Source organism: Cryptomeria japonica, chromosome 3 (assembly GCF_030272615.1).
Source record: "Cryptomeria japonica chromosome 3, Sugi_1.0, whole genome shotgun sequence".
NCBI classification, from domain to species: domain Eukaryota; kingdom Viridiplantae; phylum Streptophyta; class Pinopsida; order Cupressales; family Cupressaceae; genus Cryptomeria; species Cryptomeria japonica.
In genome coordinates this window covers 346,181,653-346,200,153 of record NC_081407.1, presented here as the reverse complement: position 1 = coordinate 346,200,153, position 18,501 = coordinate 346,181,653, and the positions used below count along the sequence as shown (strand labels likewise).

General features: G+C 36.5%; 1 protein-coding gene across 9 annotated transcripts in view; it reads left to right on the top strand.

Moving 5' to 3' along the window:
- LOC131034796 (ATP-dependent Clp protease proteolytic subunit-related protein 4, chloroplastic) overlaps positions 1 to 18,501 on the top strand; it is a 93,253-nt gene that overhangs the window by 27,616 nt on the left and 47,136 nt on the right. For all 9 annotated transcript variants that reach the window (XR_009103838.2, XR_009103834.2, XR_009103835.2 and 6 more), the window contains exon 2: positions 983 to 1,186. Coding sequence is in view for 1 of the 9 variants with exons in the window: in XM_057966396.2 (XP_057822379.1) it covers positions 983 to 1,186 (204 nt within the window). In the remaining 8 variants the exon portion in view is untranslated. The remainder of the gene's footprint in view (positions 1 to 982; positions 1,187 to 18,501) is intronic.

The following is an 18,501-nucleotide window of genomic DNA, read 5'->3' as shown; positions in this document are numbered from 1 at the left end:
TAACTTATGGGCTATTTATTGTGGATTCTTGCTGATCTAGCTCTTGTTATATCGTTTTCTGAAATTGAATTGAGATAAGGCCATCGTATTAGTTATATTACGCGATACTAGAAGACAACTGTTTGGAGTCCAAACTATGTGATGCTATCTCAAATAATGTATGGGGGCTCTTGTCTTCACTGTGTTTTGCAAATGTAATATATTAGATTTAATTATTGACTTAAGTGATTTATATGCAGGTACTATTGAAGTCAGGAGTCCTTTATTTTGTATTATTTGTAGTTTGAACAAGTAGTAAAACCTTTCTTTGAGGCTTTGACACATTAATTTTGTATCAATTATCTCACCGATTTTATGGTTTCTCGTTTTAAATTATTCTAGACACATAAGCACCTTTTGCCATTTTTGTTGCATGCACTATGCCCTCCATCATCCAGTATAGCATGAACCATATGAGCTCCATTTATTTTTTTACTTGCAACAGAAGATTTATATGCAATTCCTGTTAGCACAGCCAATATCTATCAAAGTACAGTGGTCTTCAAATGCTAGCTTTTAGTGCAATTGTGAAATGCTTTGATTATCTTCTTCTACGGTAGTTAATGTTTTCGTCAAGTTGATCTAATTATACTTTGATTGCCACTCAAATCAAATTCCAGCTGGGTATGTAATTACTAATTATCAACAAGCTTATCCTTTTTCCAGTTAATACATGTCAAACTCGATTTACAAATAATCTGACCATTTTTCTTGTGAGAAAAGTGAATGATTTGAACTATAATAGCTAGACATTGGCAGTATTACTAAATGTGTCTTACACAATTCACATTGTCAAAATATTTTTACAATTAGAGATGTGTTTGTTGGGCATATTCTGTTTCTATCACTTTTGGTTTCATGCAATATGTTATTAATTTTATAGTGCTTCATTCATATTGGTTATTGCGGTAGATTTCATAACAAAATTTAAGTATTGTTTCAGGTTATTCCTTTTGAAAGAGAAAGTCCACGGCGTTCTCCACCTCCAGATCTAGCATCCTATTTTTTGAGTAAAAGAATAATCTATTTGGGATGGCCACTTTATTGGAGTGTGTTTGAATTAATTTTAGGAGAATTAATATATCTGCGAGAAGAGGATTCTGATAAGCCAGTTTACATGTATATCAATTCCACAGGCAGTACAAAGGTTAGTAATTTACTTCTATTCAAATTTGTGGCAAATAATTGTTATGTCGATCATTTAAGGTTTTTACATTTTTCAACCAAATTAATTATCCGTGATATCAGGTCATATTGCCTATTTCGCAAGTTTTATGGTGTCTGCTTTTAGGCTGTCTGCCTTTTCAAGTCAAGAAATTTATCCATTCACACTAGGTTATATTTTCAACAAGTATTTTCAACATGTACTAGTTCATCATGAAGTCATTATCAGTTTGACTTTTTCTGAGCTATCATATGTTTGGTAGGTACCTAATAAACATTTCACAAAACACAGACATGTTCGTGTTTTTTGTTGTTCTTTGATATAATTCTTCCTTGTTTATTGAGCAAATTGATGTTCATTTTTCTTCTCTTTGGCTTGTAAAAAATCAGTTTTATTAAATCTGGAAAATCGTATGAAAATGAATTGATTTTAATGTTCAGTCAGCTTTCACATGCTTGTTCAGCCTTTATAATTGTGTAATAAGGAGACTTTGTCAACCCCAAAAAAGCACCATAAACAACTTTAACAGGAGACTATTGGTTAAACGCTCGTTTTGTCTTAGGGGAAGAAAGGTCAAATTATGTTAGAACATATTATGGAGTGGTGATAGAATAGTTATAAATATTATCATAAGGTTATGTCCCATATAAATAGTGCCAGTCAGTTTGATATGGCTAAAATATATTATACGGTTTGTATACTAAATATTTTGTTGTATGCAATTTACACATATTACATAGGTTTACATTTAATGCGTGAAGAAGAATAATGTATAAATTATTTATCTTTCAATTGTTTTGCTTGTTTTTTTTCACCTTTCTGGACAAGTTTAATGCTCTTTAGATATATGTTTACTTTATCTTATTCTTGGTGTCTTTATATTTTCATTACAATCTATCATTCCATCTGCAGAGTAAATTTCAGTTATCAACCTAGTGGACTAGGATTTGGAAATTTAGTTCTGCAAATTCACATGATTTTGGCTGCTTACTGCAGATTTAGAGAAATTGCTTGCCCACAGTTGGGATGTTCTGTCAGCCAGCAAGGAAAGATCAATCCAGAATCTCTCAAGGCTTTTTTCTGGTTATCTTTGATTCTGCTAATACTTGAGAAGTATTTTAGGGTGGTCCATGGCTCATGGGGAGGGCAGGGTTTATTGGAATGAGGCTGGTGATAGCCCCCCAAAAAGAGAGATTGTCTGGAGTACCTTTTTTCAGATTTCATTATATGGGCTTTGCTTTGGAAACCCAAAATATTTAATTAAATAGGTAGCAGCTTGAGAGATCATTTGTGTTCAAAGTTTTTAGCCAAATTCATAGAACTCTGTCTCTACTAGACTTTGTGTGCTCATTGATTTTTACAAAACCTTTCCTACATTCTTTGTTGATTAAAGGAAAAATTAAAGAAAGATTAAAGGAGATAGATTAAGAAAATATGCCCTTCAGGTGCAGAGTGTGCCATTTACTTGGAAGTTTTGTAAGGGCTTTCTCAATAAAACCTCTGAGCCTTTGCTAGACTTTTGTGTGCTCATTGATATTTACAAGTCCTTTTTTAGATTGTCTTTATCAAATCAGAAACTAGGGGAAGACTAGAGGAGATGGACTGAGAAAATATCCCCTTAAGGTGTAGAGCGTGCCATTCACTTGGCAGTTTAGTGAAGGAGTTTTTAAACATGAAGAAGAAAGGATGAATATTAGAACGTCAAAAGAAGGCAGAGAGGAAATAAAGCAGGTATGGGTCTCTACATCCCATATACTTTTTGAGACAATTTTAGAGATGTAGAAACAAGATATAGCTAACAAATGAAAGTCTGTTACAAACTTAAAACACTCGAAAACTTTCAAAATTACTCAATGAAAATTCAAAATTACTCATTACTAGGAAGGCCTGTTGGAACCATTTCTGGTTGGTCTCACTCACCAGCAGTGAGTGGGATGAAGGTATACACCCTTCCATTGCAATGTTCTGCTGAGTTCTAGATGGGAATGTGTCATTGAATAAGAATCATCATCCTTGGCTGCTAACAAGTTCTGTATTACACTATTGAAATTTAAGTTGCCAGTACGACAAGTTTTTTCCCTCGGGTACGGTGTTTGTATACACATTGCACACGCACATACACAGGCACAGGTACACACACATGCACATGCACACACAGGTGCACACAAAAATTTAAAGAAATATACAAAACTGTAAAACTAAATACATTTGATAGTATTATAGTCATTGATCAATGCCTAATGCCAAAATGGTAGCGATAAAGATAAATATCAAATGCCAATTGATAGTCCAGAATTTCAATATTATATCATATGCCATATAATATATATCATATATGTCTAGGATCAAAATTCAAATGAATGTATCATTACAATTAAAAAATTGACAATAAAAAATAATAATTGTCTTCAGTCTTAATCAATCATCAAAAGGATCTAGATCATCATTGTTTGCTTCAAGTTCAATATCATTTGAACCATAAGTAAATGCAGTGCCACTCCCTCTAGGTGCATCATGTGTAAGTGTCTCAGCAGCATCTTTTATAGTGACTCTAGCAAGCTCTTGAATAGATGCATCCAAGTTGACACACTTAGGGGCTGTATCTCAATGCTTCGTTGATCCATCCTTTTAGTGTTCTTGTTTATTTGATAGAAGATGCAAATTGGAAGGAACATAAACAAAGTCTTATGCTTTTTTTGCAGCCAACCGGTTACGCTTCACTGAGTGGATAAAGGAATATGTACTTCAATTCTGTTCAACGAAAGAACTTGCAACTTGTTGAAATTGGAGAGAAAACCAACACATCTTAAAAATAAAAAATGCAAAATAAATTAAAGAATGCTAAGTACTGAAGTCTACAATACAAATGTCAAAAAAAAAAAAAACTTGTGATAAAATCTTACCCATGCAAGTACCACCATGTACAAGCATTTACAGTGTATTGGCCTTGACAAGGACTGATCTTGTCTTGAGATGACCAAGCCAAACTCTTTCCTAACATGTTCCACCACTTTCGGCTTTGAGAAGAGTCTTTTGAATGCCTGCTTGTATCTGAGAGCTATAGTATTTGGGAGATAATGTATATGCAAGGAGGTTCAATGGTGTGTTTGTCTTGTTCCAATGATGATGAATGATTTTTTCCACATTTAGGAAAAATGTTTCTTTTAGGGTCATTCTTTTTTTCGTGCTATTGTGCCCTTTATTTTTTCTATAATGGAGTCCATATCATCATAGGTTTCCCCAAAACATGGCTGATTTGTATCAGGAAACTTGATTATACTCATGACAGGTTCAGTGAAATTCAAGATATATTCCACACAAGCCCACCAATTGTCATCTAGGATCAATGACTTGACCTTTTGGGCCCTCTCTAAATTTGATTGCCTCCAAACACTCTACTGGTTGCTAATAACCATGGGACTCAATGCCTCTCGTACCTTCACAAGTCGTCTCAAAACAATCGTGTGTGATGCAAATCGGTTTAGCAACCTAGGATCATGTAAAAAATATGTAACACATTAAAAAATATCATAAACATATTAATCATGGCATAAATAAAATTAAAAAAAAATTAAAAAAAAATTAAATAATTAAATTAATTTTACCTTCAACAATTCCAACCTTGAGAAAGTCCTAAAAATGCCTCGTGACAAATGGTGTTTTTTCACAAACATTTGGTTCTTCTCACCCTATTGGTATTTATCTTTCACCCACTCTATTTGACTGCCAATTGCTTGCATCACCAAGTTAAGGGAGTGTACGATGCATGGTGTCCAAAAAATGTGGTCATATCTTTCCTCAATCAAAGCACCTGCAACCGTACAATTTTTCGCATTGGTTGTAATGATTTGGACAACATTTTCAGGATCCACCTTCTCTATGGACTCAATGAGGATTCTAGAAATGAATTTTGCATCTTTGATTTGCCCCTCACAATCAACTGCCTACAAAAACATTACCCCTTTGGGGGACACCGCAATAACATTTATTAAAGGATGTTTTTTGCTATCTTTCCATCCATCAGAACAATTGAAACTCTCATTTCAATTGAAGAAACCCTCTTTAGTTTGAGTAATGTCTCTACAAATTTATTTTCCCTTTCCAATAAGGTGGTGCGCACCCTATGATACCTAGGACTTGTGAAACTAGAAGGTGCAGTATTCATTGCTGCCACCATTTCTTACAAATATAGTGATCACCAATTTAAAAGGAAGACCATTGGCCTAAATGCAACATGCAACTTTTTCCTCTTCAATGTCTCTTGCTTCATTTTTAAATGCCTTGTCCAATGGGCCTATTTCGTGGGAAGGAATGGGATCTCCTACTTGGATAGAAGGTGTGTCCAAGCAAGGATGTTGGGAGGGCATTAATGATTGAGAATCTGTAGGTAAAGTGATTGATTTTCTCTTTGCTAAAGGATGAAATCTTAGTTTTGCTCTTTCAACTGCAACATCATCTTCTTCTTGTTCTCTAATGTATGCCATAATTTTTTTCATTTGCCAATTGCTTGTTATTTGACCCTACACATACTCTAATCCCTTTACCACTTATGCCGCAAAAGTGAAGTCTCCCTTGATAATACAAACTCTCTAAGTTGGTTTTACACATTACAATTCCAAAGGTATCCCTCACCTCGTGGAAGTTGTTCAAGCATGGTAGTATGTTTCCATAGAGGAGATCCTTTATCAGTTTTAAATTTTTTGTTTGCTTTTACACCCACTGAATTTGAACTAGTGGCCATTCTTGCAATTTGATTTTGTTGTTAGAAGTAATTATACAATTTTAAATTAAAATAAATGAATAAAATAATTACAAGCATACAATATGTACAAACTAATGAAAGTTCAAAACAAAGATCAAAAAACATTATAATAAATAGTGAAAAAGTAATCAATATTTAAATCATTAAATCTGATTGAGGTGCTATGGTTTAGCCCTAATTAGGGTGTAGTTTTGAAGACTCATAAAAAGGCAAATCTTTGAGGAAGATCATTATGTTGGATATTACTCTTTCTCTCTCGCCTCCCTTGAGGAGCTTGTGAACCTTAGGGTTTTTGTAGACTATGGGGACAGAAATCTCCATTGTTGTTGCACATCTGCGACTATGAGAAACCAGCCAAGGGTGTGAGGAGGAACTCCATATCAGGGGTTTCCATTGAGCTTCAAGAAAACAAGTTTGGTTTACAAAATCTGGAGGCACCTACTTGCTAGTGTGAGTGGCCGTATTTTCTTGCTTTGGAAGGTTTGTTCTACGTTTTGGAATCATCTTTGCACATGGATTTATGGGCAGTATGTGAGAAAGAGTTGTGTGAAGATTTGGCAGTGATTTGAGAAGTTTTTGGGCCAGCAAAGAAGTTGTTGACAACTGCTGTTGTGAGGTGGTTGCCTGGCCAGCCGACCTCCTCTTGATCACTTTCAAAGGGTAATACAATCACAAACCCCCTTCCAATCAGTCTACTCCTGTCACACAATCATTCCAGCACAGCAGATATGTTTTGAAGGGTTGCAGCAGCATAAAGGGATATCAAAACACATAAAAAACAGTCCTACATCAGTTTGTACTGTCTAAAGAATTTGAAGATCATAAACAACCCTAACTCAAGGGGTGACTGCAGTCTTTGCACTCCTACACTACTCCTTCAGCAGACTTGTGACAGCAGTTTGGGAAGAGAGGGAGCAGATTTCTAATCTCCATGTAACGTTTTCTGAGTATGCTCCTCAGGTGTGTGCTACCTTCAAAGTCCAATTTGTAACCCCACTCAAACTACCGGGTATGTTGGAAGTGGTCTTAAAGACTTCATTGACTTGGTAATATCACTCATATCTAAAGATTTGTATGCTCAAGTTCATTAGAAATCTGATAAGAATATTAAGTTGAATGTGACTTTCAAATCAGATTTCAGTTTATTCCTTGTTATTAAGTAGGAAGCATTTATCTATCAAAACTTCAAACACAAAAAAACTCACCTTCTGCAACTTATGTCTAGCTTTGAAAGATCACACTCAAAAGACATATAGTATTATTAATTTAATTAAAGAACAAGCAGGGGTTCTACTTCTACCGTTCAAATATTTAGTGTCCCAGAGAGGGTGGGACATTACACTGTTCAAAAAAATGGGAAGATATAGCATGATAGCCAACATCCAAAACAAAGATTAGATCATTGTGTTAGATTCTGCGAGAAGGGAGAACTGAGCTAGGATTTGATGTCGGTCATAGATCACATTTAACTCCAAGGAATAGTTGATTGAATTTTAAAATATCCAAATGAAGAGAAATTTGAAATAAGAGAAAAATAGAGACAAGGCAAAAGAAATTGTAGAAGACTCTCAATACTCTCATCGAGCTATCATGAAACTAGTGAAGGTGAGAGGAGAGTGTTGAATTTATAGCAAATTAAGGGTATATACATCCAAGAGGTGTATTAACTCCTACTCCGAGAGCCATAAAAAGTGGGAGGTTTTACCTACTTGGTAAATGCCAAAACATGTGGTATAACCTCCTTACATGAAGACAAAAAAGGGGTTAGGAAAGGTGGCACATAAAGCCAAAAGAGGGTGAGAATCCTAATTACCCTATTACCTACTTAGGTAATGACAGAATAGTGGTTATGAGAGGTGGCACAACAAGCCAAAAGAGGGTATGCAACTGAACTACCCATGTGTGGGAGAGAGTGACACATGCATTTGAAGTATTTCGCCACATGTACTCATATTAACCACTCCTAATAACCTAAGAAATCTTAAATAATGTGTAGGAAAAGAAATATTCCCTAATATAAGGAAAATAAAAAATATGCACTAACACTCCCCTTAAGCGTAGCTTAGGTGGGTGAAAAGATGGGTCTCGTCAAATGAGGCCATGTTAGGTACACATGTACATAGGGATCCCTCAAAAGAAGCTCCCCCATAAGAGGAATAGCCCCTCTAAATAGAGAGAGAAGATGCCCCCCAAAGTAGAGGGAGAGAGAGAATGAAGGACTAAGTAGCCCCTTTTGAAGTAGACACCTGTGGCACCTCAAGCAAAGTTCGCAAATGAAGGAACTTGCTTTCTATGAAGGGTTTGGTGAAGTGTTTGCGGTCTGTTCCGATGTAGAACAATACTTAAGATTAGTGATTCCTTCTTGAATCAACTTCCACATGTAGTGCATATGTATCTCAATGTGTTTTGTTCTCTAGTGATGAATTGGATTTCTTGAGATTTGTATAGCACTTTGATTATCAATTCATGACAAAAGATGATTGTAGGCTTTTAGACCAAACTATTGAACTTAGTGAGAATATTCTAAAGCCAAATAACCTCAATGGAGGCATTAACTGCCTTGTGATATTCAACCTTTTTCAATGAAAGAGCAATTGTAGACTACTTCTTGCTCAACCAACAAACTTGACCCGAACCACGTGAGAAGCAATACCCTAAAGCAGACTTGCAATCTTGAGAATCACTCACCCAATATGAGTCTGTATATCGCACCAAATCAATTCCATGCATGTTGCATATTGAATTCCATATTTGGGAATACCTTGAATGTAGTGGAGTAATTGCTTAGTTTCTTTTCAATGCAACTCATATGGCTCTTGCATGAATCAAGAGACCATGCCCACAACATATGAAATGTTGGGTCTTGTATGAGTCAACTAGATGAGACTCCCAACAAGCGGTCAGTATAAAGTGCCATCAACCAAGGTTGAAGAGCACTTAGCCTCAAGTTTGATTCCTGACGAAAATGGAGTCAGTGCAAGTTTATAGTTAGCCATGCGAAATCTAGAGAGCATATCAAGTGTATACTTGGGTTGTCCAAGGAACATACTTGAAGATGACTTAGTGATCCCAATCCGTAAGAAGTAATGCAAAAGACCCAAGTTTGACATCAAAAATCTATCATGTAGAGCAATTTTGATTGCTTTGATGGTGGATGAGTGACTCCCTCTGACCAACAAGTCATCAACATAGAGAACCAGAATTGTGAGTGTCATCCTTCTCTAGAACGTATACATTTAGATTAGAATGGCATCGAGTGAAACCAATTGTTAAAAGGAATGAATGCATCTTGGCATACCAAGCTCGAGGAGCTTGTTTGAAGCCACATAGAGACTATCGAAGTTGACACACAAGTGAGGGATCTTGAATAAACCCCTGTAGCTGCTCCATGTAGATTTCCTCCTGAAGGTCACCATGGAGAAAGGTAGTTGCCACATCCATTTGATGAACTTTTCAGCGATGGGTTGTAGCTATAGAAAGGAAAATTCGGATGGAATTCATCTTAGTAATTTGTGCAAAAGTCTCAAAGTAGTCAATCTTGGGAACCTGGGAGAATCCTTTTGCTACCAAGCAAGCCTTATGCTTATAAATCAACCCATTTGCTGCAAATTTTGTTCGATAGGTCCACTTGCATTGAACAAGTTTCCTTCCCTTGGGAAGAGGGACAAAATCCCATGTGTGATTCTTTTCCAAGGAATTGAACTCTTCTTGCATTGTAGCATCCCACTTAGGAATGCTTGAAGCTTCTCCAAAGGATCGTGGATTAGGATTTGAAGCAAAGAAGATATGTGGAGCCTTCTAAAATTGTGACATTGTTCTTCTAGTATCTGTAGGATCACCAACCCAATCACTAAGTGAATCCAATGTTTGTCGAGCCCATAACTGTCTCCTTCTAAAGTGGAGGAAGAAGACTCATCAAAATTAGGAGGATTGAGATCCTCTGAAGAATTGTCACCATGATGCAATGCCTTCAATGTGATGCTAGATGGAGAAGTGGTAAGAGAAGAACTAGAAGAGCTCCTCTCAAATTGGACACTCCTCTCAATGAACAACTCAAGAGTGTTTGGATGGAGAAGTCTATATCCTTTGGCATCATTTGGATACCCAACAAATGTGCAAGGCTTCCTTTGTGGATCCATAGCCTTACGTTTCTTTGTTTGAACGTGGGCCCATGCAAGAGAACCAAACTCTTTGAAATGCTTAACTGTGGGTTTTCGACTAGTCCAAGCTTGAAAAGGAGTTACCCTCTTCATAGCTTTGTGAAGAACTCAAATCTAAATGTAACATGCTCAGTCGATGTTCTCTACCCAGTATTGAGTGCCAACAATTTGGAGTGAATCATACAATTTGCCATCTCCTCCAAGGACCCATTCTTGCGTTCTTCAAAACCATTTTGCTGAGGACTATATGGATTTGTGTGCTACATGTTGATACCTTTAGAAGGACAAAGTGGTTCAAATTGATTGTTAACATATTCACCTCAATTATCTCTTTGCAGAATCTTGATGAACTTCCTAGATTGTTTCTCTGCAAATGATTTGAAAGGTAGAAAATTCTCATAGACCTTAGACTTATGTTTGATAAAGTAAACCCTTGTGATCCAGAAAACTCATCAATAAATGTCAAGACATATCTAGCCCTACTAAATGATGGTTATGGAAATGGTCCTGCCAAGTCTTAATGTACCAACTCCAATAGTTATGTAGCTCTCCATGCTTTGCCTTTATCATACTTCCCCTCATGATGCTTGCCAATAATGGATCCCTAGCAAACTCCATTAGAAAATCAAATAGAAGGCAACCTTGAAACCATGTCTTGTTGACCGAGCTGTTGCAAGTAACGATAGTTAAAGTGGCCAAACTGTTGATGCCACAAACAACTCACCTCATTTGCACGAGTAAGACTGTCGAAAGAGAGTCACGATGATATCCGTGTCTTTTTAGATATATATTAACATCTTAGATTTCTATTCAAAATAGTTATATGGTGTTCAAATAGAAACTGTAGATGCATTGTCATGATCCCAATCATATCATGAGGAGGATAATAACCATATTCATTGATTAGGACTTCACAACTTCAAACACCAAGACATACGTTATCAGCAATTTGAGATATCCTTGATAGACAAATAGACTAATGGGGAAAAGCACAGGGAAAAATATCAATCATGCTACCATCGTTAATTTCAGATATTATGAATAATTGCACCCACAATACCATTAATTGTTGAAGGATTCGTTCCTAAATACATGCGATTCCCTTAAAGACAAGGGATTAATTAGAATAAGAAATTGTAATCAAGGAGGTGGCTCAGTTAGGAAAGGTCATGTGATTTTCTAAAAGACTCCTCTCTGTCTAGCGATCACCAGCTTGAGGGGCAGTCATAACCATTCAACACCAAAAGAGAGGTATAAAAATCTAGCAAGCAATCCAGGAAAGGAGAAAAAGAGCAAGAGATTTCAGAGTACTAAGCATTGAGTAGATAAAGAGTATCATTTCAGGTTGCACACATAATAAGTCAACAACCTACGTGTGTACCCAATTCTGGGGTATGATATGTGTATATATTTATATGGCCTAATAATTAGCATTGATAATTATTTATCTTACAAATGTTGATATAATCTTCTACCTTGTTGTATGTATGTAGATGACAATGTCTTTATTTTTGTGTGTATATAATGTGATGCATATGATAATTCGCTTTAGGATTCTCATCCATTGGGTCATCTCATTTTGGAGGGGAGACATGGTACATATGGAGAATTGCAAGTAGATAGGAAGCCACGCTGGTGGAGACATTTCGAGTGGGCTTGGGAGGTTAGATGAAGGTATCATCCCGTGGCCCTTGGTTGGGTGGAATGGCTTGAGGCGCCCTGTATGGTTTGCCAATTGGTGCTCCATAATGATGATGAGATGATTGGATAGAATTTCGAAGGGAATTCCATATGTACATCTTAGATGTTACAATAGTAAATCTGAATTCTATTTTTACAATAACGGTTTATATGTGTAATTTATCTTGTGATACTAACTTGGTTGCATGCCCTACATTATGTTATTGAGATAACAATTTCCATTTCGAAGCTTTATTCAAACCCTAATTGAACAAATTTAGGGCAGATTAGGTTATGTCCCAGTAGGGGACATTACAATTGGTATTAGAGCAGTGATTTTGCCACCATGTGAGAAGTAGTTGATGCAAACTTGCCAAAGGGCTTTAGAAAAGAAAGCTTGCATTTGCTTGCTATCCTACACCAAACAACACTATGATCAAATAGATGAGCAACGATTTGAGAAGCTTCTTGGAGCGAACCACTCAAGCCCTCATGAAACAAAATGAGAGAAATGAAAGAACCACACAACTTCTCCTACAAGCCATTCAAAATATAAGTAATAATTCTTGACCCAACCAACCCAATTGGAGGGATACTAACTCCAACCACTCTAAGAACAATAACATTTCCCCAAGGGCAGCATACCGTAGGCCAACAAGACCTCCTTTCCTACCTAGGGAGGAACACATGGAAGAAGAGGAGGCAAATGCCCCACCCATGTATAACATTGATGAAATTGGGGAAGCATATGGTAGGCTTGACCCCAAAATTAGAAGAGATGTCTCTTTGAAAGATTACTGTGATGCCAAAATAAAAGTTGCCCCTAATAAAAAAAGGAAAGGGCAATTTGACAAAGACTTAAAAGATAGAATTAGCAAGATGACCCTCCCCAAATTTGATGGATCATGGAAGACAACACGTTGTTGGGTCCAAAAACTGGACACCTACCTTGTACTTAACCCAATGACCGAAGGAAAGGCTATCAAGTTTGCCACACTCCACTTAGAGGGGATAGCCCATGATTGGTGGCATCAAACATTCTGAGTGGTACTTTATGGAACTCACATTAGTAAGGCAACGAGGAACTGTGGAAGAGTATGTTACTCAATTCCATAAACTTTTTGTAATTGTACCCCAAGTATCCCAAAGAAGACTAGCCTACATTTGTGTCTTAGTAAGTGCCCTTAACCCTTTATCACTCAAGGATGCAATTCAAAAGGCACTAAATTTGGATATCACACACACATAAGACAAATATCCTACCCAAAGTCAACCTTCCAATGCTCATACCAAACCTTCCATTAAAGGGAGGAAGGACAATACTTTTTCCTATCCTACAAGGAGAAAAGTGAATGCCTGAGTAAAGTATTATGTTTCAAGTGCAAGGGTAAAGTGAACCAGAGCATGTATGCTATGAAGGAAACATCCAAAAACGGTGAGATGACCTTAAAAGGAAGAATTTGTGCTTCAAATGTGAAGAACCATGGGAACGTGGACACATGTGGGAAAGGAAGCCAAATGCATAACATGGAAGCAACATCCAATGAAGAAACACAAGAAAATCCTAGCAAGAAGGCAAAGTACGATGATGAAGAGCATGGAACTTTGGCCACCATCTCTCAATCCTCTAAGCACCGTCCATTTAGAATCAAAAGTACCTTCAAAGGACATAAGGTTATTACCCCAGTGGATAGTAGGGCATCCCACAATTTCATTGATGAGAAATTAGTTACTAGGATGAAGTTGAAAACCGAGAGCTTTAATGGATTTACAACAGCCATTGCTATGGGAGGTAGGTTAGTATACTAAAATAATTCCTCAACTAGAAATCACCTTAGGGAAACACCCCACTAAAGAAGATTTCTATGTGGTACCATTGGACGCCAATGTAATATTAGGCATCCCTTGGATGTACTCCCTGAGATGCTTCATGTTTGACCTTCTGAACTTGAAAATTCACTTCTAACATGAGGGACAATACTTGTCAACTTGGAGGGGTTACTCGACAGATCCCTAAAGTAATCTCCTGCAAAAGCATGGAAAGGATTTTTAGACTTGGGCAAGGAGAGCGGGTTGCACAAAGTATGATCCTTGACAAGACCTCCACCCATGGCAAAACAATTCACAGTGACATCCAATGGATCTTGAGCAAATATAAGAGAGTATTTGATGACATTCCTCTAGGGCTACCCCGCCAAAAGAGGATTTGAGCATACAATAGAATTGGAAGAGGGGGCAAAACCTGTAATCATCATACCCTACTGACACCCTCGTAAATTCAAAGAAGAGATTGAAAAAACTATTAAGGAACTGCTAGAAATGGGTCATATTTAACCTAGTTCTAGTCCCTTCGCATCATCCGTAGTACTAGTCAAGAAAAAGGATGGTACCATGAGAATGTGTATAGACTATAGGGCTTTAAACAAGAAAACAATAAAAAATCGCTACCCTATACCAAGAATTGATAACCTAATCAACAAACTCCATGGAGCCAGATACTTCTCCAAAATTGATTACGATTAGGGTATCATCAAATAAGGATGAGAAAAGAAGACATTCCTAAAACCGCATTTCGGTGTCATTATGGGCACTTTGAGTTCTTAGTTTTACCATTTGGACTAACGAATGCTCCAACAATATTTTAGTTGTGTATGAATTATATACTCTGGAAACAGGTAAGGAAATTCCTACTCATGTTTTTTGACGACATTCTCATTTACAACAGGACATGGGAAGAACCAAGGATGAAAATCTCTGCGCGTTTTTAATAGATTCGTGAGCCCTAGTTGGCTGCGAGTCACTTGCGGATAAACCTGGCAATAATTTTTGTAAAAACTCGCTGCTAAATAAACCCTAAAAAATTGCCAAAAATCGTTGAGCATGTGGAAAAAATCAGCGCTAAAAACATAATAACGCTGCCATCATTTCTGATGCACGAGGGCAGATTTTTGACTTAAGATTTTTCTTCTTCCCTGACGCACGAGAGCACGTTTTTTACGCTAACTGAACTAATGGATCGAATTCCATACCTAACAGTCATGTGCCATGTACAGATCGCGGTTTGTTAGGATTTTTCAAGACTAACCTATCGCCATTTTAAAATATGAGATGGTAATTGTGGTGATTATTAAAAAAAATAATTTAACCATGGGTTATTGGTAAACATTAAATAATTTAATAATCAAGAGTAATTTTTTTAATAGAAAAAGAATCATTTTTTTAAATTACTGTTTGAGGTTTTGAAAGTTCAGTGACTAATTAAATACTAGATTCTTTATCTTTTTAATAAATTGTTAGTGATTATTAATTGTTTGACTCTAGATTATGTAAAAATGTGATTATTAATTGTTTTTAAAACTTATATTTAGTGTGTGTTGAATTTTTCCACTTTCAGATTAACAGTAAGTTCAGAATTCGGAAATTAATATCTACTTTCAGATTGTTTGCAGTTAGTTAAGTAGTTACAGATTAGTAATAAACAATAAGTAGGCAAAATGAACAACCATAAGACAACACACCATTACCCTGGGAAAACCTCCTAGGAGGAAAAACCCCAGCCAAAATAGATCCTCGGATCTGTTTATGAATTATTCACCAATAGGCAGATCACACACTTATCCGTTAGGCTGATAAGGATGAACAACAACAAGATCTAGATGTCTAGGTCAGTACACAAACAGCCCTAGATCTTCCTTTCATACTTGTATCTGCACTGCACCGTCTGTGTACTGACCAGCTCGCACCAAGGTGCACACCAATTTGCCCTACATACTTGCATCTGCACTCTCTGTATACTAATTTGCACACCATCCTTTGTACTAAGGTCTGGACTTCTTCACACTTGGGAAGCTCCAAGTGCACACACAGTTCGCACCTTTAGAAGGATAATCTTGCACCCTCTTATGAGCAGATATATTTCACATTATACTTGTATGGTAAACTTGCCCCAGTTCGCACCTTTAGAAGGATAATCTCGCACCCCCTTATGAGCAGAGATATTTCACATTATACTTGTATGGTAAACTTGCCCTAGTGACTTAAGTTAATTCACTCAGCAGCAAGTATACTTCATCTACTAGCAGCAGATGTATTTCACCTTCAATCAGATTTCGCACCAAAATTGCAGAGGTAGTTCACATATGTGTTGATATAAAAATGAATAATAAAAGCATACAAATGAATCCTTATTTATATGTGGAAGGGGAACTAATATTGGGTCGGCCTAATATTAGTTTTGGCGCCAACCTCTTTCTTTTTATTATTTTCTTTTCCCACGCTTCATGTTGCTGATATAGGGTCGACCCTATAGGAGTGCGCACATGTTAAGTTTATGTGTTTGGTGTGTTGATAGAGAGAAGGGCCCAGCCCTATTCGGATTCTAATTAGAACCCGATTACAATATTATTTTACTCCCTAAGTTAAAAATAAACAACAGTTTGAACTTTGATATGTATGTATTTATGATTTATAATTTTCATTATACAAAATTTGAAATTAATATTATTGGTTTTTGTGTATAAATGTGTTTTTAAAATATACTATAAGAAATTATATATTTTCAAATGTTCGATAAATTTGCTTAGTTATTGCCGAGTTTTTCCCTGAGTTTTGGCAAGTCCTGAGTTTTTTTTAAAAATTGGGGTTGCCTAGTCATTGCCAAGTCCGAGTTTTTTAACTATGGAAGAACATCTCGAACACATTGAATAAGCCCTAAGTATCTTGAAACAAAAATCTTTGTGTGCTAATCCGATTTGATTTCTGCAGAATTGATTGACTTTATGCAAAAAAATAGCATATACCCAAATTGTTTTTCAACGTTGGGAATAGAACCCAGTAATCTTTTTTCTCGCCAATGAGTGGAAGTGATATTTCTAAAGCTAAAATTAAAATGGCTCTAGTAAAAATTTCAAATTTTTAACTCGGACTTTTTTATCGTCCTCTCCAATCTCTGATACTGGTGAAATAAAAGTCAATCTTGACTTTCTCAGGCCTTTCAAACACTCTGGAAATGCTGAAAATGCCTCCAATATTACCAGAAAATTGCAATCACCTGTATCTTATAGGAACACATATATGTAAACCGGATGCTTATTTTTCTTTAAACTGTTTTGAATCTCCAAGTCATACGAAGACACAAGAGAAGAGCATATTGGGTTTCTTAGAAAATTATTAGCTATCTATTAGTCTCAAATCTCTCAAAAAATTAGATATATAATGAACTATACCAGACAACATGACTCCGATATCGTGTTAGATTTTGCGAGAAGCGAGACCGAAGCCAAGATTTGATGTTGGTTGTAGATCACATGCAACTCTAAGCAACGGATGATCAAAGATTAAAATAGCCGAATGAATATAAATATAAAATGAGAGAAAAATAGAGACAAGGCAAGAGAAATTGTAGAAGACTCTCAATATTCTCATCGAGCTACTCAACTAATGAAGGTGAGACGAGAGAAAAGGAGTTATGAAAGGTGGCATATAAAGCCAAAAGAGGGTGAGTAACCCAACTACCCCATAACCTACTTAGGTAATGACAAAATAGTGGCTATTAGAGGTGGCACAACAAGCCAAAAGAGGTTGTGTGACTCAACTACCCATGTGTGGGAGGGAGTGACACATTAACCACTCCTAATAATCTAAGCTAGCTTAAATAATATGTGTAAGAAGAATAAATACCTGCTAACATAAGGAAAATAATAAAATATACAACCTACACTAACATATTGTGCAATAGATTCTGCAATTGGTGACAACAGCTCAGTAGGAAAATTGATCTTAGTGATAGCTTCAATAGCAGGTACGTGGGGGTCTTGTTGGGTATGCCCTGGGTACTACTGTGGCAGTTGCGTTCCTTGTGTGTCCTTTTGTGGGGTGTACATGGGGAAGAACCAGCACCGTACCAGCACCAGCACCATACCCACACACTTACTCCGGTCAAATATGAAGCACATGGTAACATAGGGGAGAAGCCAACCCTCAGGTAGTATTGTCTTTCACCACATTGTTTGAATAATAAATGAATGAATCTGCTAGAGGCTATCAAGGAAATTCAGGCTGGGCAAGTTCAGCTCCTGACTACTGAGAAGATAAAAGTTTAGATCTCAGCTTTGGACAGTTTGGCCCCAGAGAAATCTGTTTTGGATGACTGAATGCCTCCCAAAGCCAGCCAGTGGGAAGCTGTTGGTTTAACTAGTTTGTGCCTTCAGAGTGGAATTTCATATTGAGCACAATACTTATTCATTACCTTTGGTAGATAAATAGATTGTCTTTCATTGTTATGGATTTTGTTTTCCAGTTTCAAGTGGAGATCAACTGCAAAGGAGGGCTTTTTAGAATGAACAACAGAGCTGAAGGCAGAGGTTTTGTACATTTTCCAGCATTACAATTATTCATCGTTCCATTTTGGTTGGAGAGATACCTGTAATTTGCATAGTACTTGGTGGTAAATTGAATGGATAACAAGGCACAGCCCTTTTTGTTGCCAGAGATTTTTTACACTGACCTCCTTCACAGTATATTTTTTATCTGTTGTGTACGTGTAGTTTATGTAGCTGTTTTCCTTTTATTTTTCAACTTTAATTATTTTAACATGATCTCTAGTTGACTTCAGTGTTGCTTCAGTATTATTTTTTGTATGTTATGCATAGGTTTCTTTGTGTAACATTTGTTGTAAGTAACCATAAAATCAATTC